The sequence below is a fragment of the Tachypleus tridentatus genome, chromosome 7 (genome assembly GCF_004210375.1).
Source record: "Tachypleus tridentatus isolate NWPU-2018 chromosome 7, ASM421037v1, whole genome shotgun sequence".
Classification (NCBI taxonomy): Eukaryota; Metazoa; Arthropoda; class Merostomata; order Xiphosura; family Limulidae; genus Tachypleus; species Tachypleus tridentatus.
The window spans coordinates 187,860,058-187,880,650 of NC_134831.1; the positions used below are offsets into that span (position 1 = coordinate 187,860,058).

At 35.7% G+C, this 20,593-nt stretch overlaps 1 protein-coding gene across 1 annotated transcript; it reads right to left on the minus strand.

Annotated features, from left to right (window-relative positions):
• Positions 1-6,826: 6,826 nt before the first annotated feature.
• LOC143258269 (homeobox protein HMX3-B-like) lies at positions 6,827-19,473 on the minus strand. Its single transcript, XM_076517242.1, has 2 exons — positions 18,795-19,473; positions 6,827-8,711 (listed from the first exon to the last, which is right to left on the minus strand). Exons 1-2 carry the CDS (start codon positions 19,228-19,230, stop codon positions 8,113-8,115), a joined length of 1,035 nt encoding a protein of 344 aa, XP_076373357.1. The 5' UTR covers positions 19,231-19,473; the 3' UTR covers positions 6,827-8,112.
• Between the last annotated feature and the right edge of the window lie 1,120 nt (positions 19,474-20,593).

Genomic DNA, 20,593 nt, shown 5'->3' on the forward strand with positions numbered 1-20,593 from the left:
ACAGGACACCAGGTTTCTGATGCCAGAGGGAAGATCATGTTATTGTAGATTTTCTGATGCCAGAGGATTAAAAGTGAGGAAAGGAGTCAGTGACACGTACAGATTCGTTATTGATGTTAAGTCAAGCGTTAGTTTGCTCAGGCATAATGTACTTAATTTGACATAGCTATGTTTTAGCTTATAAATGCTATTAACTACACAAAATTAGTTAAATTAAACGAAAATTGCTTTGTTAATCTACCGTAGCTGAACAATTTTCTTTACTCATATATTTCAAACAACACTATACTTTGGTTTAAGGATAGATACTTACAATACTCCTTTGTTCATGATAGTAAAGCTACTCGCCCCAAAACAAATTTAAACCAAATCATTAATAACTCTTTGTTGGAAATGTTTCTATTGAAATACGTCAACTGATAGAATTTACGTATTTTTATTTTTATAAAATGTTAAACGTTACATAAGCCTAATAAACACTCAAAAAACTTGGATGTATGTTGTTCATAATGTCTTAAACAGACAATGTTTTGTTGACACTGAATTATTACACAGTAAAAATGTAAGCAAAATTATAAAAACACTTTAAAAATATATGATTTGTTATATTTGTATTTATTTTACTCTATATCTGTTTAATAAAGCAGCTGGGAGTTATGAATTTTTAAATCATCATTTCATCCTAGTAAATTTTTGTCTCGTAGTTGAAAAGACTGTTGAATTCTGTCGACTACTGTTGCTTTACATTAGTAGTTTTTAACTGTATATATTACTTATGTTGTTAACTGAGATTTTCTAGTCGTAACTTACTGATCCATCAATACCTTTTAACTATATCACTAAGCACGACAAACCTTACTGTGTAGGAATGGGCCGAGAAAAAAATAGCCGCCGCATTCAATTCCTTACGCTATGATGCCTCTAGATAGGTGGTAGAGTTGAGTTAAAGTTTTATTTAACCTCATAATTACCATTATCGAGTGTTTCACAGCTTGTGAGATTTCCAGTATAATTAAAAATGTTGCGAAAGTAAAGAACTGGGAGCAAACTAAAGAGAACTGGGAGCAAGCTAAAGAGAACTGGAAGCAAACTAAAGAGAACTGGGAACAAGCTAAAGAGAACTGGGAACAAGCTAAAGAGAACTGGAAACAAGCTAAAGAGAACTGGAAGCAAGCTAAAGAGAACTGGGAACAAGCTAAAGAAAACTGGAAACAAGCTAAAGAGAACTGGAAGCAAGCTAAAGAGAACTAGGAACAAGCTAAAGAGTTAAAGTGTTCACCGTTCTTTATCTTTCTTCTCCTGTACCAGCCACAAAAATAAGTGAAGATTTTTTGCAATGGCTTTAGTACGACAAAAAAGCATTTTAAAAGCACTTGGGAACACGCTATCATGACGCACGGTAATGGTTATTATGTAGGCACAGACCATGAACAAAGGACAGATACGATCAGTCTACTGCTATATGACTTTTACAAATAGCTGTTAGAGTATGGGTTATAACCTTATCTGTTCTTCTAATTGTCATTGTCAAGCGTTTCACCCCTGTATAACAACTCTAATGTTTTGATCATCTACTACACTTGTTTTGTGGAAAATAATGAAAAGGAAAACTGCTAATTGGTAGTGAGTCCAGTTTATGTTATTGCCATGTTTCATAAATAATAGTTTCATGTCTCCTCACCTGATGGCAGCACAAACTGTTCTTATGTAACGATCAAATATATCTCCCGAAACAGTTTCAGTAAAAACAAATACATAAATGAATAATAATAATCTACATAAATATTCAAGTAATCAAGAAGATCAAATATGTATCCAACTGAAATATTTGTGCACATGTTATTGGTATTTGAGTTTACAAACACCAGTTTTTTAATTGTTGAAAAAATACTCTAAAGAGCAGGTTACTTTTCTTAAAATTTTCACTTCCTTTTTGCCGCATTTGTCTCGCTCAGTGTTCTCACTTGACATTTTCATACTGCCCCACCTCGCCTCATTACCTCAAACAAGCCAAATTAAAATACGGGAAAACTCCCACATTCAGATAAACAATCTTCCATGAGCGGGAACCAAGAGAAAATACAACGTTCCTGAACACCCCTCTTGAGGAGAGAATTCCTCAGACTTCTATCTTACTAAGCTAAACCCCTGCCAAGGTTTCGTTTCGTTTCGTTTTACAATTTTCGATGATAGCTGCACTCCCTATTCATCGACGTGATCCAAGCATGTGGTTGAGTCGATTGTTCTCATATGCTGTGATTTAGGGTAAAGTTGGAAGATGTATGTTCTACAAATATTCCCTTATCGTTGTTTCAATACCCTGAGGTTTTTGTACTGTCATAGAGGAACCATTCCAGCTTCACTGCACCCCAATATAGTACAAAACTACAGAAACTGACAACACTGATATAATATTAACATTATATGTTACCAATGAATCATCAAAATAAAACAATTGCTCACTTACCAATCTACTTCAATAATTTTTTTATATGTAAATAACTAATAATTTCTTTTGCAAAATAAAGTACAACGTAGGGATAGCAATACCACAAAGTATGAATAACTAAACCTTTCAAAATGTGTTACATAAAGAGTCAGGACGTACTTACAAGCTACTGTTATTAAACACTGTAAAACATTATAGCACTATTTAAGGTAAATGGTTTTATGCGAATCTGAATTCATGCAATACCATATCCACATTTAGTTTCGGTAAAAGTTATGACTGGAAAGATTTGACTGCTTATGGACTGACTCGTGTAACGTTTTACATATTCACTCCTACCCTGTTTCTATACTTAATGATATTGTTCTTCCTACATCATGTTTAATTTTGTTTCATTAGTCATATATCATTAATACTTGTAACTGAGATTGTCTTATCGTGCCCTACTGACCAACACCAGTAGTTTTTTAATATATCTACATCATTAATACTTATAACTGAGTCTGGTCGTCACCTCCTGTCCCAACATCAGTAGTTTCTAACTATCTATATATCATTAATACTTGTAACTGAGATTGTCTTGTGGTGGCCTATTGACCAAAATCAGTAGTTTTCAATCTATCTATATCATTGGTGTTTGTAATTTTGCTTGTTTCGTCGTATCGTAGTCGCTTTATACAAGCGTCCCATAGAGACAGAAAAATAACTTGTAACGGGTCTATGAAAGGATTGTGACACTGAGAACAGAGACATCTTCCGTTTGTCTAAGAGTCTATTTTTAATATCTTCTTTGAATACTTCCCATTACTTACAAGTATGCTTGCGTCCTTCTGTCAACTGAAAAACATGATTTAAGCCTGATCATTAAACATGACGAACTAATTAAAGCCGTGCCTAGAACTTTTACAAAATGCTTGAATTAACATATTTGAAGATTTTTGTTCTTGATGTCTTCGAACGTCAGATGTGCAGATGAACTTTTAACTTAATACTGTATTTTTATAAAACCTCGTACTTATTCACATCTAAGTTATGAAATTTCTGTGAATATGTCGTTTCCGTAATACTTGTATTATATTGTCTTCTTGTAAGGACATTGTATACCAAATATTAATACTAAAGTTTGTGTATAGTTTGCTCTTTTTAGGAGTTAATGGTCGTTTCTCTTATCGAAGACTATAGTTTCGTACGCGTTCGTTTCGTATTCATTTTTTTTACTTTCCTGTTGTGACGACAGCGGTATTAAGTTCGTGGAAAACGACTGTTTTGTACGCTTAGTTATGAATTATTGCCAAGACAATAAAACATCTGTTTAAAGCACATGTTTCGAGAGGAATCGAACCTGTTATTTATGTTGTAAGTCCGTAGACTTACTGCTGTCCCTTCACGAAATATAATATTACGGTTAAGTCATGATTCGAAAATATATGCCCTCCACCCCCATCCCCAGTGGTACAGCGGTATGTTTGCGAACTTATGACGCTTGAAACCGGGTTTTGATACCCATGGTGAGCAGAGTACAGATAACCCCTTGTGTAGCTTTGTGCGTAAGTGCAAGCAAATAAACACATTGATTTTAAAAAATGTTATATTTATAGTTCGTATCCAAACACATCTAGAAACACTGATAACCCTACTTTTCGTTATCTGTTCAACAAAACAAATGGATAACAATATCCGTAACTGTTGTCTTTATATCGACAGTTGATACATTTGTGTAATTTTCTGTATGAAACACGGTAAGAAAATAGTTAAGTTCTAAATAATTACAAACGCGATTTCTGACTATAAATAATCTAATAGTACAAAAGAACTAATAATCAGATTACTGGGAGGAGAGGTAGGAAACTAATTGAAACAATGATTAACAGAACTTTAATCTTTACATAATATTAGAACTTGTGTTAATCGCGAACTCAGTAGCTTTTCGCCTGGCAACATACGTCACGGTGAATGGTTCCTAAAGCCTTTTATCAATCAAGCACATAAGAGCTTTTATAAAGCCGATGAGCCTGGATTTTAGAACCATTAATTAAATTATTATAACACAGGAAATAAGTTTCGGATCCACCAAAAACCAAAACGGATATTAAATACATCAACTTCATTTATTCATATAAGAAGATTTTTTTAAATAGTAAAATTTATTTTTTATTTTTATCACTATTGTGTCCATGAATTCGGCACGTCACAACAAGAAAGGTGTAAACCTCTCTTTAACAAACAAATTGTGAATATGAAAGTAGCTTAGGCTGTTCTGAACCTTGTCCCACCCCAACCACTACAGTGGCTTTACGTTAAAAACCGAATTTCGATACTCGTGGTGAACGCAGTACAGATAGCACTTTGCCGAGCTTTGTGATTGATTGGATAGAGAAACAAACGCATCTCACTGAATGCACCGAAAGTAAACAGAGAAATTCGTAAAATATTCTTTACCTTACCTTTCATGGCAGTTTTGTCGCTAATTCCTTATCATTGGTGGTTAATGCGCTTAACTCGTAATATGAGGGTCGCGGGTTCGAATCCCCGTCGCACCAAACATGCTCACTCTTTCAGCCGTGGGGGCGTTAAAAAGTGCGGTAAATCGCACTATTCGTTGGTAAAAGAGTAGCTCAAGAGTTGGCGGTGGGTGGTGGTGACTAGCTGTCTTCCATTTAATCTTACACTGCTAAATTAGTAACGGCTAGCGCAGATAACCTTCGTGTAGCTTTGCTCAAATTTCAAAAACAAACAAACAAATAAACAAATAAGAGAATTCCGCGTTCACGTATTTCAGCCCAGCATGACCAGGTGGTTAAGACTCACGACTCGTAATCCGAGGGTCACGGGTTGAATTCCTGTCACACCAAATATGCTCGCCCTTTGAGCCGTAAGTGCGTTAGAATGTTACGATCAATCCCACTATTCTTTGATAAAACAGTAGCCCAAGAAAGGGCGGTGGGTAGTTATGACTAGCTGCCTTCCTTCTAGTCTTACACTGCTTTACTCGAAGTTCAAAACAAACCAAACCAATCACGTATTTCAAACGTTTAATACAATCAGATAGCTTCATAGATATATAAACAAGACACTAGCAATATTTTGAAAAACATTAAATTACATCCAACTCATACAAAATCCAACAGAATATTTTAAAATAATAAGCTTTACTGTTATTTATTTCTTTTTGTAATATCCAATAATAAGAATGCTTTACATCAGTAATAACCAGACAGTAAACGTTTCCTGTAATCACATGGGGCCTACGGGCCACATATAAACCTAAAACACACGATGTTGTCAGAAACTGAGGCTAGGTTAAAACCTGTAATGTATAACATCCGATGAGAGCAGCTTGATAGGTCTGTAATGTATAGCATCCGATGAGAGCAGCTTGATAGGTCTGTAATGTATAGCATCCGATGAGAGCAGCTTGATAGGTCTGTAACGTATAGCATTCGATTGGAACAGCTTGATAGGTCTGTAACGTATAGCATCCGATGAGAGCCGCTTGATAGGTCTGTAATGTATAGTATCCGATAAGAACAGCTTGGTAGGTCTGTAATGTATAGCATTCGATAAGAACAGCTTGATAGGTATGTAATGTATAGCATCCGATGGGAAAGCCTCGCTAGTCTCTGGGCTACAGTGTAAAGGAACAGCCTGCTAAGCTATGGTTTGTGATGGAGGGAACCTGTAATGTAGAACATCTGACGACGACATTGAAATTTAATCTTAGGTATGATGTATATAGTCATCGTCTTTACTATGTAAAACGTATATTCATATGTACATATTAGAACATTAAACAAGAACGAGTAACTTTAACCATAACATTACTTGTTCAGACTTCAGAGTTGACATGTTGAAGGTTAAATTCATTCCAGCTCTTACGTCATTATCCTTCTCGACATGTCCGAGTTAGGTTTTCATCTCTAACTCTCACGTCTCGATCCAAATTGGCTTGTATTTGATTTACTGTTTGTTTGTAGCTAAGCACAAAGCTTCGAAAAGGTCTATCTGTGCTCCGGCCACCACGGGTATCGAAGCCTGGTTTTTAGCGTTGAGAGTCGTAAGTGTTAAGTTCTTTGTATTACTTTCATCTCTAACTATTACAATACGATCTACATTACTTTCTTGTATTATGTTCAGATCTAAAAAAAGTTTACATCGATTCACATTCATCTTTCATATTTGCAAAGTTATCATATTGCTAAGTGAGTGAGTAAAGCTTATCGTATTACACAATACTTGTGTAATATATACACGATTAGTTTCTACTCCATCTATCAGAAGTTTAGCCCTCCTAAGCCTTTTGTCAGAGCTCACATCTTTATCCGGATAAGTGCATTTAAAATGTACACTTATTACAAATGCTTTATGTGTTTTTTTCAATATAGCCTTTGAATCAACTATCAACCCTTTCCTTTCAGTATATATTATGAACTAACTACCAATTCTTTCCTTTCAGTATATATTATTAATTCATTATCAGTCTTTTCCTTTCTGTATATATTATGAATTAACTGCTACTATAATTTCGAAACTTCTTGAATGCAGTCAAAACAAACTACTCGTAAACATCTCACTTAAAATAAAGACTTGGATTAAGTTTGTGTTACAAATGTCCTTATCCAAACTCAGAACCCATAATTAAATTACTCCAAATTATTATGTTGACATAAATCCATTGTTATCAACCATTATATCCCATACTGATTGGATTTTTGTGATGTCTATATAATCAGATCCAGTACTTTGCTCAGAACAAGTTCCTGTATCATTACAAAAGCAAAATTCTTGGAAGCTGCTTATAACAAGTTCGCATGTTATTACATAAACAATAGTATCCATAATTAGATCCTGAACGTTGTTCATACCAAGTTCGCATGTTACCACATAAACAACGGTATCCATAATTAGATCCTGCATGTTGTTTATACCAAATTATCATCTTTGTACAGAAACACTGTTTTCGATTATTAGGTCTTGTGCTGTGTTATGATCATGCTCTTTGCTACTGAAAATGACAGAAGCCCAGTTTGGTTCATGTCAAACTGATTCAAGTTCGTGGGAACTTGTGTTGCCGCAGGAAAAAAGAAATCGTTGTCTTTTAGTTACACGTCGAAAAACACTAAAATCTAGTCACTACAGGAATTTACCTTACAAGTTTAGATCTAATATTGAGTTTAGCTCAGATCGTTATGATATCACAGAAAACACTGCTAATAAAACATTCAGTGGACTTTAATTCTGAAGCCTTGTCAAACGATTTTATTGAGTTATCACAGAAATATATATTTCGTATAGAGTCCTCTAATCTTTACGAACAAAACGACTATGTCAAGTACACTGCTTCTTGGAGCTGGAGTCATTCTATTAACGTGAGCTTTTACCGCCTTGTAGAAAATCTGGCCAAGAAAAGTCATACCTCTGAACTCAGAACTTTTGATTTGTTACACAAATGACTTTTGAAAACTATACTTTCAGCTAATTGTGAATGTTGATTTTTCACTGGTAAGATGTCGTTTGTGTCACCGTAGCTGGATTTATAAACTGTGCTCCTTTCTCAATAACATATTTCCTAGAAATGAACGGCTTCTAAAGATAAATATTTTTTTTATGGACTACTCAGTTTTGAAGTTCTACTGATGGACTGTTGAGAAAAGTTTTCCTCAGCCTCACACGAGAGACGTCAGAGGACGAATGGTGGTGGTTAAATTATGGGAGTAAGATGGGTGGTAATAGAGAGGGTGGTAGGAAGAAAGACTGGTCTGAGGACTGCTGCTGAAACCCTGGCTTTCGGGGGAGTGGGAACCGTTAGTAGAAGTGTTGTTGTCATGGTAGAGAATGGGGACACGGACGACCCTCTGAGTGGCGGCAGCGTGTGCTATGTTAGCGGCCTCCAGGTCAGCAGCAATCTGTCTCTTCCACTTGTTGCGGCGATTCTGGAACCAAATCTTAACTTGCGTCTCAGTCAAGTGAAGAGAAGCTGCTAGCCCCGCTCGCTCCGAACTCGATAGATAGCGTTTCATGTCAAAAGTGGACTCAAGCTGAAAGACCTGACTTCGTGTAAACACTGTTCTCGTCTTCTTTTTCCGTCGATTTTGTTTCGCTCTGTCCTCTTCATTGTCGTCATCTTCGTTGTGACCTTGAGGACCGTCAGAAATCTGATGCTGAAGAGTAGTACAGCGCGAAGCTTGTACTCCATCCATCCGCAAGCATTCTCTGTCAGGGGGCGCTGGAATCGGTGAAATGCTGGCCCTCATTTTATCCGCTTCTGTTATGTGCAAGATAAAAACATTCATGTTAATACATTTTTCTATTAAACGTTTATGTAATCTAACACTAAAGTTATAAAAATTCATCAACATTAAACGTATAGTCACAGCTACATGTGAGTATATTTCATACATTATATCCAACTCAGTTATTTTTCATTAGAATGTAATTTTTTTCCGAGAAATTATGTTATCTACGCATGCACAAAAATTACTTTCTCATATATATTACATCTGCTACCCGACTCTATATTTAAAATAATATACTGACAGTCATTTACCAAGTCTTTCAGTAAACAGGGAATTAGTGACAATTCTTCAAAAGCAGAAAACTAATTTTTATATCTTTTACTGAAAATTATATTCCATTCTTTCTTAACATTAGTTTCATTAATCACATTGGATAGAATGTTCAATACATAGGTTTATTTCTATTATTTTTCATTTATTTAGTAAGTATATTTTATTATGAGAATAGTTTTGCATAACTAGCTTAAGAATAACGTAACTACCAAAATTCATGAGACATTACTGGGATTACGGCCGAAAATATCGATAATTGCGAGAGTTGTCAGTTGATGAATTAGTAGTAAATCATTATACTTTTTAATTTACACCGCCTCATGGCATGGCCAAGCGTGTTAAGGCGTTCACCTCGTAATCCGAGGGTCGCGGGTTCGAATCCCAGTCGCACGAAACATGCTCGCCGTTTCAGCCGTAGAAGCGTGATAATGTGACGGTCAATTCTACTATTCGTTGGTAAAAAAGTAGCCCAAGAGTTGGCGATGGGTGGTGATGACTAGCTGCCTTTTCTCTTGTCTTACACTGCTAAGTTAGGAACGGCTAGCACAGATAGCCCTAGAGTAGCTTTGCGCGAAATTCAAACCAAACCAAACAAACCAATCATTCTCCTAGTTGGACGAGCATATTAAATTGCCTACGTCATTTACTGGGTTAATTTTTTGGTTCTAATCATGAGTTGTTATTACACTATACGCATTATTAGTCCTTGTGTTATCAAGGGTAGGACGCAATACCCCATTGTTAGTGTTCATTTATGTGGCTCTCAAACAACGTTTTAATATTCGCTTTCAACATAAGCGAATTTTATTCAAATAGTTAAAGTCGAAGTCTTTACTCGGTAAACGAATAGATGCTATTCATGAATTTGTGATTACAATATAATACAGTGTAAGTAAATATATCTGAGGTATTTCTGGGATTATACATATATAGCATGCAAATACATCTATATGTATGGGCCAGGTGGTTAGGGCGCTTAACTCGCAATCTGAGGATCGCGAGTTCGAATCCCCGTCCCATTAAACATGCTCGCCTCTTTAGCTATGAGAACGTTATAATGTGAGGTCAATCACACCATTCGTGGGGGGAAACAGCAGCCAGAGAGTTGGCGGTAGGTAGGTGGTGATGACTACCTGCCTTCTTTCTTGTCTTTCACTTATAAATTACGGACAGCTGGCGCAGATAGTCCCCGTGTAGCTTTGTGCGAAATTCAAAACGTACCGTTCATACATATATATATGCAAATTCTACCATAAGCTAAAACATATAACAGCATGCTACTAATTACACTGTGTAATAACATTTTTACTTTTTCTTGTTCCTGAGCAGAAAGTGTTATTTCCCAATCGCTTATGCCTAAAGTAAATGGAAAAGACCTATTTCTTTCTTCAAACATCGCTTTTGTGACCTGGGTAGTGAAGTTTTCAAATGTACCCATTTTCCAGAACATTCTAGGTAGATTCAGTGCTGAGTAGCTGACAGAGAATTTTCTCGAACTTACAAGAATTTTCAAGAACTTTCTAGAATGTTGTAGAAGCCTCAAAGCTGTGCTGCTCCATAACGGTAATAAGTATCCGTCTCTTTCCCTGGCTCATTCGGTGCACCTCAAAGTGGAATACAACAGCATCAAGACCTTGCTAAAAGCCTTGAAGTATGATGAGTATGGCTGGGAGGTTATTGGAGACTTCCAAATGGTGGAATTCCAGATGGGTCTCCAAGAAGGCTTTACCAAGTTTCCCTGTTATCTCTGCCTTTGGGACAGCAGGGACACCGCAGCGCACTACAACAAGAACCACTGGCCACAATAGACCGAGTTCTCTATGGGAAGGCACAATGTCAAGCGTGAGCCACTAGTGGACCTTCAGAAGGTGTTGTTCCCACCATTACACATAAAATTGGGTCTCATAAAACAATTTGTCACAGCTCTTGATAAGGAGTATCTTCATGTATCTTCGAGACATCTTTCCTAAGATGTCTGAGGCAAAGGTCAAAGCTTGTGTCATCGTTGGACCGCAAATAAAGAAGATCCTGGAGTGCACAGAATTCTCCAAAAAGCTTAGTAGGAAGGGAATAAAAGCTTGGGGCAACTTTGTCGCAGTAGTTGGGGGCTTCTTGGGCAATCACAAGGCCGAAAATTATGTGGGACTGATTGAGGTGCTGGTGAAGAACTACAGAAAAATGGGCCGCAGGATGTCCCTGAAAGTCCGTATCTTTGACGCTCATCTTCATAAATTCAAGGAGAACATGGGAGCATACTCAGAGGAGCAAGATGAGCGCTTCCACCAAGATATACTGGGCTTTGAACATCGCTACCAAGGAGGGTGTAACGAAAACATGATGAGAGACTATATTTGGGAGCTGATACGTGAAAGTGATTTACATTACAGTAGCAAATATCGAAAAACTACTCACTTTGTATAACTTTAGTATAAGTACATGTAAATCTTGATTCATATGTTGTTTCATTCAGACCTTACGTAAATGAAAATGTGCAAATTCGCCCGTTTTTACATAGAAAATAGATTAATTTCTAAATTTCATTATCCAGGACACAAAAGTTTGAAGGGAATAATGGCCATTTTCTGTACTTTTACAACATAAGTAATTAAGAAATAACACATACTATCCAGGAACAAAATTTATGTTACACAGTGTTATTCGAGCTAACATCAATTATAATTACTTGTCTAACAGGAACCTGTGAATTTACTTTAAATCATTTACATAATATATAATTGCAACAGTTGTTATGTTGTCATAACAAATTTTGCGAACCGTATTGCTACCTGTCAGAAGAATGTGACAGTAAGTAAATATAGCCATTCTTGGGACATTTTAAGACGAGATACAAGCTACGTGACGTTCTAGTAACTCACATTTTCTTCCGTGTAGGTGCCGTCAAGTAAGAAAAATATTTTTATGACCACTTGGGGCAGATTAATCAATCACTTCCGGTTCCCAGAAAGATAAAATTTTCATCCGTTAAAGCAGCACCACATAAGGAAAGCAGTTTTTAGGTATTTTCAGAGAAAATCATTTCTAGTTCTCAATGTATTATACGGCGTGAAGTATTGTGAATGTTGGCCGGTGTAAATAACTCTGAAATATAATAGCTCATACCGTGCAAAGAGTACATATTATCTTTTCTCCTGTAAATAACTCCTGATAGAAAACGTAGAAAGGTGAAACATGTAACATGTTGAATATTTGTAAGTGAAAGCCTTTGATATATATGTGAATAGTATACGTAAGATTCGATCATTCTAATTATTCATTTCAAATTTCAAATTGTGCAAGTTTTGTGTGTACTTGTGGGTTTGTTTCTTGCGCAAAACTAAACAAGGGCTATCTGCGCTAGCCGTCTCTAATATAGCAATGAAAGCCTAGAGAAAATGCAGCTAGTCATCAACACCTACCGCCAACTCTTGGACTACTATTTTATCAATGGACAGTGGGACTGGCTGTCACATTACAATGTCCCCACGGCCGAAAGGACCAGCAAGTTATCTTCAGTAATAATAAAATTAATTATGAAGTACAGTTTTGGGACACTTCCTGCGGAAGTATGTATAACTTCCGGCTCCCAATAATTTTTTTTTTCGCTAAGGGTGGAATTAACTATAGGAAGAGTACTATTCGTGACACTTCCTGAGAAATTATCAGTCGATTGCAGTTTGCTATATTTTAACCCAAATAACTTCTATAATAATTTAAATGTAATACAAATTCATATTATGACAATAACAACAACAATAACATAGCACAACCTGCAAATTTTTATGTTGTTTATTTGTTGTTAATCATAAAGCTATATTATAGATTATCCGTGCTTATCTCATTGAAGGAATCGAAATCAAATGTTTATCGTTATAAACCATAATCATATATTCACCAGAGAGGAACGTTCCGTATGTAGTATAGAGATTAAATAATACTTTATATGATAATACAGTCAAGTATTCTTTGACGAATATTGAAGGTCTAACTTTATATGAAATTTTAACATCTTGTATATATTTTCTTCTTAGTATAATAGCACCACGATTCAGCTTTTCTTATGTTACAGCTCAAACATGATCATGAAACACAATGTTTAACACGCCTTCTATCGTAATGCAATAGTTGTTTCTGTACCACTTGCTACATGATGTAGGTAATTTATGAAAACATACATAATTCTTAAACATACCAGTGTTCGAATTACCATATTGCTGTTTATTAATCAACATGGTATTGACTCAGATCAGTTATCCAGTCAGATTTGTCCAGTTTCAAAGTATATGTTGTCGGTGACTCTTTGTTGTTAAGCACAAAGCTACATAAAGGATCGCTTGTACTACGTCCACCAGAGGTAATCGAACACGGCGTTGTTAAATTTACTGCCAACTCACTAGTGAGGGAAGGTATTTCATTGTAAGTCTGTTCAATAATACGCAGATTGCAAGTTAAAACCGCATTTAGACTATATCACTCTTGTCAAAAATTTAAAACAAAAACCTAAAACTATAGAAAAGCTTACGGTCGTTTTCTTCACAAAATTTATTTCTGAAACTTACCAGGACTAAAATCTTAACACTGTGGTTTATGTTTGAGGTATACACACCACAAAAACACTGACCGAATAAATTTTTGATAGAATTCATATCAACCTTTATTTTGTCATCAAGTCATTGTGATAAAGAAAAAGGAAAACCCTAAGTTTTATTTGTTTGTTTTGAATTTCGTGCAAAGCTACATGAGAGCTATCTGCGCTAGCCGTCCATAATGCAGCAGTGTAAGACTAGTGGGATTGACCGTCGCGGCTGAAAGGGCGAGTAATTTTGTTGTGCTAAGTTTAGAACCCACTACCTTCGGATTACGGGTCGAGCACCCTATTCACACGGTCTTGCTGGGGCGATATGTTTTTATGAAACCACACTGTATTACTTATGGAATTATAAGTGAAATATCAGTATTTGTTTTATTCTAAAACCACAGTGGGATCTCTCCTGTGTCTACCGCAGGGAATCCAAACCCGGATTTAAGCAATTAAGTCCATAGATCTACCGTTGTACCGCTGAAGTACCTAATTAAAGAAATATTTATGCATTTAAAATTAGCTGGCGAAAAAAAAACAACCAACGTTATGGCTGAAAGCCTTATTAGGTTTAACTTTTTTTTAATTTCGCACAAAGCCACACGAGGGCTATCTGCGCTAGCCGTCCCGAATTTAGCAGTGTAAAACTAGAGGGAAGGCAGCTAGTCATTACCACCTACCACCAACTCTAGGACTACTCTTTCACCAACGAATAGTGGGATTGACCATAATATTATAACGCTCCCACGGCTGAAAGGGCGAGCATGTTTGGTGTGACGGGGCTTCGAACATGCTACCCTTAGATTACGAGTCGAGTGCCTTAACCACCTGGCCATGCCGGACCGTAGGTATAACTATTTATAACTTGTAAACATAACTGATATAAAGGTATGGTAAGGTAAGATATACTGAATTATAGAATTATAATTGTGGAATGGTAAGACATGGAAGTTCGGCGGTGAAGGAGCTGTTAGTGTAGTTATGTTAGTTAAATTAGTGTAGTTATGTTAGTGTAGTTAAGTTACTGTAGTTATGTTAATGTAGTTAAGTTACTGTAGTTATGTTAGTGTAGTTAAGTTACTGTAGTTATGTTAATGTAGTTAAGCTACTGTAGTTATGTTAGTGTAGTTAAGTTAATGTAGTTATGTTAGTGTAGTTAAGAGATTTACTTAACAAAGACATTTTGAAAAAATAAAACGTATCTGTGAAACTCGCGAAATGAAAAGCTTGAGAAATCATAATGAATAATTACGGTCGTGTTAGTGTTTAGATAGTCCCGTGTTAGTGTTTAGATAGTCCCGTGTTAGTGTTTAGATAGACCCAGGGGAAATAGTATAAGCAAAACATATAACTGTATAATACGTTTCGGTAACTGCAATATAAACAACGTTTATAACAGTACAAGAACTGTTACACCAGCAATGATAGCACCTGTTGCAACTGTCAGATGGAACAAATCTTATTTTGTAACAAGTGTCAGGAACACCAATACATCATAGAATAGTGTGAGTAGTATATCTATAACAAGTGTTTCATACTCTGTTATGAACAAACACGACAACTGTGACAAGTGTCAGGAACCGTGATATGAACAAACACGATAACTGTGACAGGTGTTAGAAACTGTGATATGGACCAACACGACAACTGTGACAAGTGTCAGGAACCGTGATATGAACCAACACGACAACTATGACAAGTGTCAGGAACTATGTTATGAACAAACACGACAACTGTGACAAGTGTCAGGAACCGTGATATGAACAAACACGACAACTGTGACAAGTGTCAGGAACCGTGATATGAACAAACACGATAACTGTGACAGGTGTTAGAAACTGTGATATGGACCAACACGACAACTGTGACAAGTGTCAGGAACTGTGATATGAACCAACACGACAACTATGACAAGTGTCAGGAACTGTGATATGAACAAACACGATAACTGTGACAGGTGTTAGAAACTGTGATATGGACCAACACGACAACTGTGACAAGTGTCAGGAACTATGATATGAACAAACACCACAACTGTGACAAGTGTCAGGAACTGTGATATGAACCAACACGACAACTATGACAAGTGTCAGGAACTGTGATATGAACCAACACGACAACTATGACAAGTGTCAGGAACTGTGGTATGAACCAACACGACAACTATGACAAGTGTCAGGAATTGTGATATGAACAAACACGATAACTGTGACAAGTGTCAGGAACTGTGATATGAACAAACACTACAACTGTGACAAGTGTCAGGAACTGTGATATGAACAAACACCACAACTGTGACAAGTGTCAGGAACCGTGATATGAACAAAATAATGTTTATATATGTAATGATTCAGAAACTTTTAACTTCAGTAAATATTACACCTGAGTGTCATACGAACAGTTATCATGTCTCTGTAAAAACTGTGACACAAGTGTATAATACACTTGTGAGAAGTGTCAGAAAGCGCGACACCATCGAACGTGGCGTGTGAGATGATGTTAACAAATTAACAAAAGTTTCAGAATTGGCCAAAGTTATCAAACTACTTTACAAGAAAAGTTCGGATCTTCGAAATTTAAAAGGTATCACACCGATTAAGATATCAGGAACTGGAACGAAAACCACAGAGTGACATGTTCTTATATAAAGTTCTTCAAAAGATGTTCGAACCGTGATGGTGAAGATTTTTAACCCCCTATCTTCTTATGAGGAAGATGTTTCCGTAATCTAAACTGCCGCATCTAAATTGTCTATTCATTCATCAATAAAGGTTGGATTTGGTAGCTGTCGTTTTTTCAAGCGCTACGGCCACAACGAGTATCAAGTCTCGATTTTTGGTCATTATAATCTGAGACGTTTTAACCACTAACCCAACAGAGAGTAATTTGGTAATGCCATTGAACTTTGTCAGTCTTCCTGGAAAACACATACTTGTTTTATTTCTTTTGGTAGTGCCTAACTTGAATGTTCTAGCAATGAAAACTTGGTTGTCGTAATACTTGTAACAAGTTAATAGCTGTATATCTATATACATATTTATATATAGCAATAAGAATAGCCTAGAAACTACGACAGGAATAAATATTACGCCTGTGACAAAGTCTGAGCTGTAATAAGATAATAAATTCATCACTTCTTAGGAACTGCGACCAAAACAAATATTAAATTTGTATTTTCATCCAGAACATTTCTTTAAGGTAAAATCATTTTATGTAAACACATGAAAAAAGCAAACTGTTGTTAATAGGATATGTAAAAATTATGTAAAGCAAGTGACTAGCTTGTGAGATATAAGAAAGACATTCGTAGAACGATTTAAAGATTCATTAATTTATTGTATATGCATCAGGCCTTCAATGCAAGTGGCATCAACTTCTACATCATGGCACAAAAGACTCCTTTATTGTTTCAATAATCACAGTTGCACTGACCATCGAAACTCAATTTTTAGCAAAAGTTAGAATTATTGGTTTGTTGACTAATATCTAATAATATGTTTCTATATCAATTAGCAAAGTCACATGCTCTGTAGGGCCAAGTTTTATTTATTGTTTTTTATTTCTGCAACGAAAAACTACGATCTTCTCTTCAGTACTCTAGGCCTAACGAGAGATAAATTGTATCATGTTGGTCTCTAAAACGAAGATTAGGAAAGCTGTTTAAAAGGAGCAGCGCCTTTCAGTTTCGGTGGGTCAGCGTTAAGAAAGGAGGCTTGTAACGCTAGAAATCAGAATTTGATATCCACTGTCGGTAGGAAATCAGATAGCCCGTTGTGCAGTTCTGCACTTAATAATAATAAGCAAGGATTAGTTTGTCTTAATACTAAAGTAAAACAGTAATAATTTATGATGGTGGAGACTACCAAATGTGAGTGTTAGGGCAGCTTAGGATAAATTAAAGAAATGTGGATTAGTAAATAATAAAAACAAACTAATACCTCCTGCTTAATAGGTGTCTAATAAAATATACGATTAATAAGGTAATAAATAGGATAACAACGAATACATAGAGTTTACGCAAATGAATACATTCAGTTTAGATACAAGGTTGTACACGTATGTATGGTATCAATTAACAGGATAACTTGGTAATGTAAATAATTAAACGTGTTTATATATAAGTAGTTATACAAGTGTGCGGTTAAATAATCAAGTACATAGACAGCCAAATAGATAGATACCAATTGTAGTTCATTTCAAATAGTTTTAGACAACAGATTGAAACGTGCTAATCTGTAGATACTTTGATAAGTCAATGGTTACTTATGATCTTTTGGACCACAGTTCATACCAACATCACAGCATAATAGAGATTTATAACCCAGAATTTTCTGCCACAGTTTTCTAATAAGATAAGAATTGAATTTTTTTGCTAATAGTACTGTGCGTGTCCAACCACCTCTTTTAAGAACAGACACATTTTATAATAATTCAATATAAAACTTTCTACATATGTTGAAGTGAAAATATACATAATACAAAGCAATAAATGTGACATTTTGTCAAATAAACTTAGAGGGACAGACGAATAAGTATAGTATTACCAAAACAAATAAGAATTAGAACTTGATGTAATAATTCCAATAGGAATTTCTATTTTTCAGTTATCAACTATTTCGTTATTGGTCCTATCCTAAGAAGATATGGCTTGATATTGGTCAATCACGTTCCGAGCTTCTGACATGTTGACCTAGTGTTTGTAAAAATGTTTCTAAATCATCACTTCGCATGAGTACTTGTTAAAGTGTACATGTGTAACACACGAATTTACCAATTTCATTCTCAACATTAATGTTATTCTAAGAAAGTTTATATGCCAGTACTTTCAAAATTTCTACAACTTTATATGCTAATACGTACAATATTCCTGCAAGTTTATATGCTAGTACGTTCAACGTTTCTACAACTTTATATGTTAATACGTTCAATATTCCTACAAGTTTATATGCCAACACGTTTAACGTTCCTACCGATAACACGTTGACATCAGTCTTGAAAAACCCTAACAGATAACATGTTGTAACGCTTGCTACAAGCGTCGTCTCCTAAATTATCTTAACAAAATGTATCACGCAGGGGCTAATAACCTAAGTAAATCATAAATACACTTAGAGCACACAACATTTAAGAACAATAAATGGTATGATAACCATGTGTTTTTGTTGTTTGCTTTTATCTGAGGGTACATTCGTAGCAACCTTACCTCTGTCACAGAAATTAACAGCGTAGGTGACGTCTTTAGTAACCCAGGGGTACCAAGAAAAAGTGTTTTTTCTAGGCAGTTGACCTGGAAGTGAGGCCACTACGCTGGGCCGGATCACAGACTGAATGTGAGAATCATAATAAAGTCTCGTTAGCGAAGTTTCTCCGTTGAAGAGTGACATTGATAGCCTTTTGGTTGAATTAGCGGGATAGAAGACAGGAAAGGCCTCTTTACTTGGGTCCAAACGCTGGGAGACAGCCTGGAACGAGCTCTTTTCTGGATCTGCACGATTTAAGATGCTCGTAATAGAGAACGGGTTGAGCTTGGTGGTAATAGAACTTTTCTTTTCTTCGCAAGGCTTCTGTTTGCTCGCGATTTCATTATTTTCTGTAGACTCTAGCGCGCAAGACATTTTTCTGTTGTCATCGGGACCCATGGTTATATGGTACTGGTAAGTTTGATAGACAAAACACGATTCACTCACAAATGTATGTTTTTCTCTGTTTCTCTAAACGTGAAATATATTAGTTTTTGTGCAGACAATTCTTGTTTTTGTTGTTGAAATGGTTGGATTCTATTTCCACCCTTAAAAGCTTGTATCAGTAACAGGCTCCTGCAAAACGTGCGTGCTGTATTCAGTGGAGAGAATTCACAAGTGCCTCGTTAGTAACCAACCGCATTTCTGTCCTTCAGAAGATAAACGTTTAACATTTGTATCACAGCTTTAGCGGCCGATTGTACTCTAATACTTATGACGTATTGCCATGTCACTCGTCAAAAGAGGATAATGTGCCAGTATAACAGACTACAGGAAGTAGAATGTGTGATTGGTCGACTTCAACGATGAAACTAAACGAATGAGCGACTAGGAATCAGTCTGACTCCGCCCTCTCAGTCTTGAACGGTCTAACCCTATTTTGATAGAATTATCTTGTTCCATCGCCCACGGTGCTTATCATCCGTTCAAAAATTGTTGACACACAATTTTATGTTTTCAAATGTTAAATATTCTTGAAACTTCATGTCCATGTTGCAGAAAGAGCAGTTCAAGACATGTGTTATAAGACTAGATTTGAATAAATATATCTCATTGAATAGCAAGGCTCAGAAATATCTACATAGCCGTGAAATTGTAACTAAAGTGAATAAAAATGCAACCTAAATAAGAGACTGGTATTTTAGACTCGTGCTTCTAACACATAAAATATTAACTGGAAGATAAAAACTGAACGATGATACGTTTTTTAATCCAAAGTAATTTTTTATTACATCAGCCTGCACTCTAATTTTAGAAATCATGTTATTGAAGTATTTTCCCAGCGGAGAGTTCAGAATAGAGATATATTACGTATAGAAACATATAAGTACCATCCCATCCATGCAAGTGTTATATTCTGAGCTGGCAGTACTAAAGAAGGAAATCAAAACATTCTGTGCTAATGTTGACACTACATTAAGTATTGTTAATGTTGACAATACATTAAGTATTGTTAATGATTTAACTTGAGAATTAGAAACATTCACGATTTGTGAATACATCACAATCTTAAACAAATGTTGCTTGTTGAACTCTTCACTCTAATCAACACGTGAATTAGAATAGAGAAAGTTCTTTGTTATGGCCCATCTTGAACAAACTATGTGTTAAATTGTGTTACACGTTTTAGAACTAAGTGTTAAATTGTGTTATATTTTTAAAACTAAGTGTTAAATAACGTTACACTTTCTAAGTGTTATATTACACGTTGTTGAACTAAGTGTTAAATTATGTTACACTTGTAGAACTAAGAAAGTGTCAT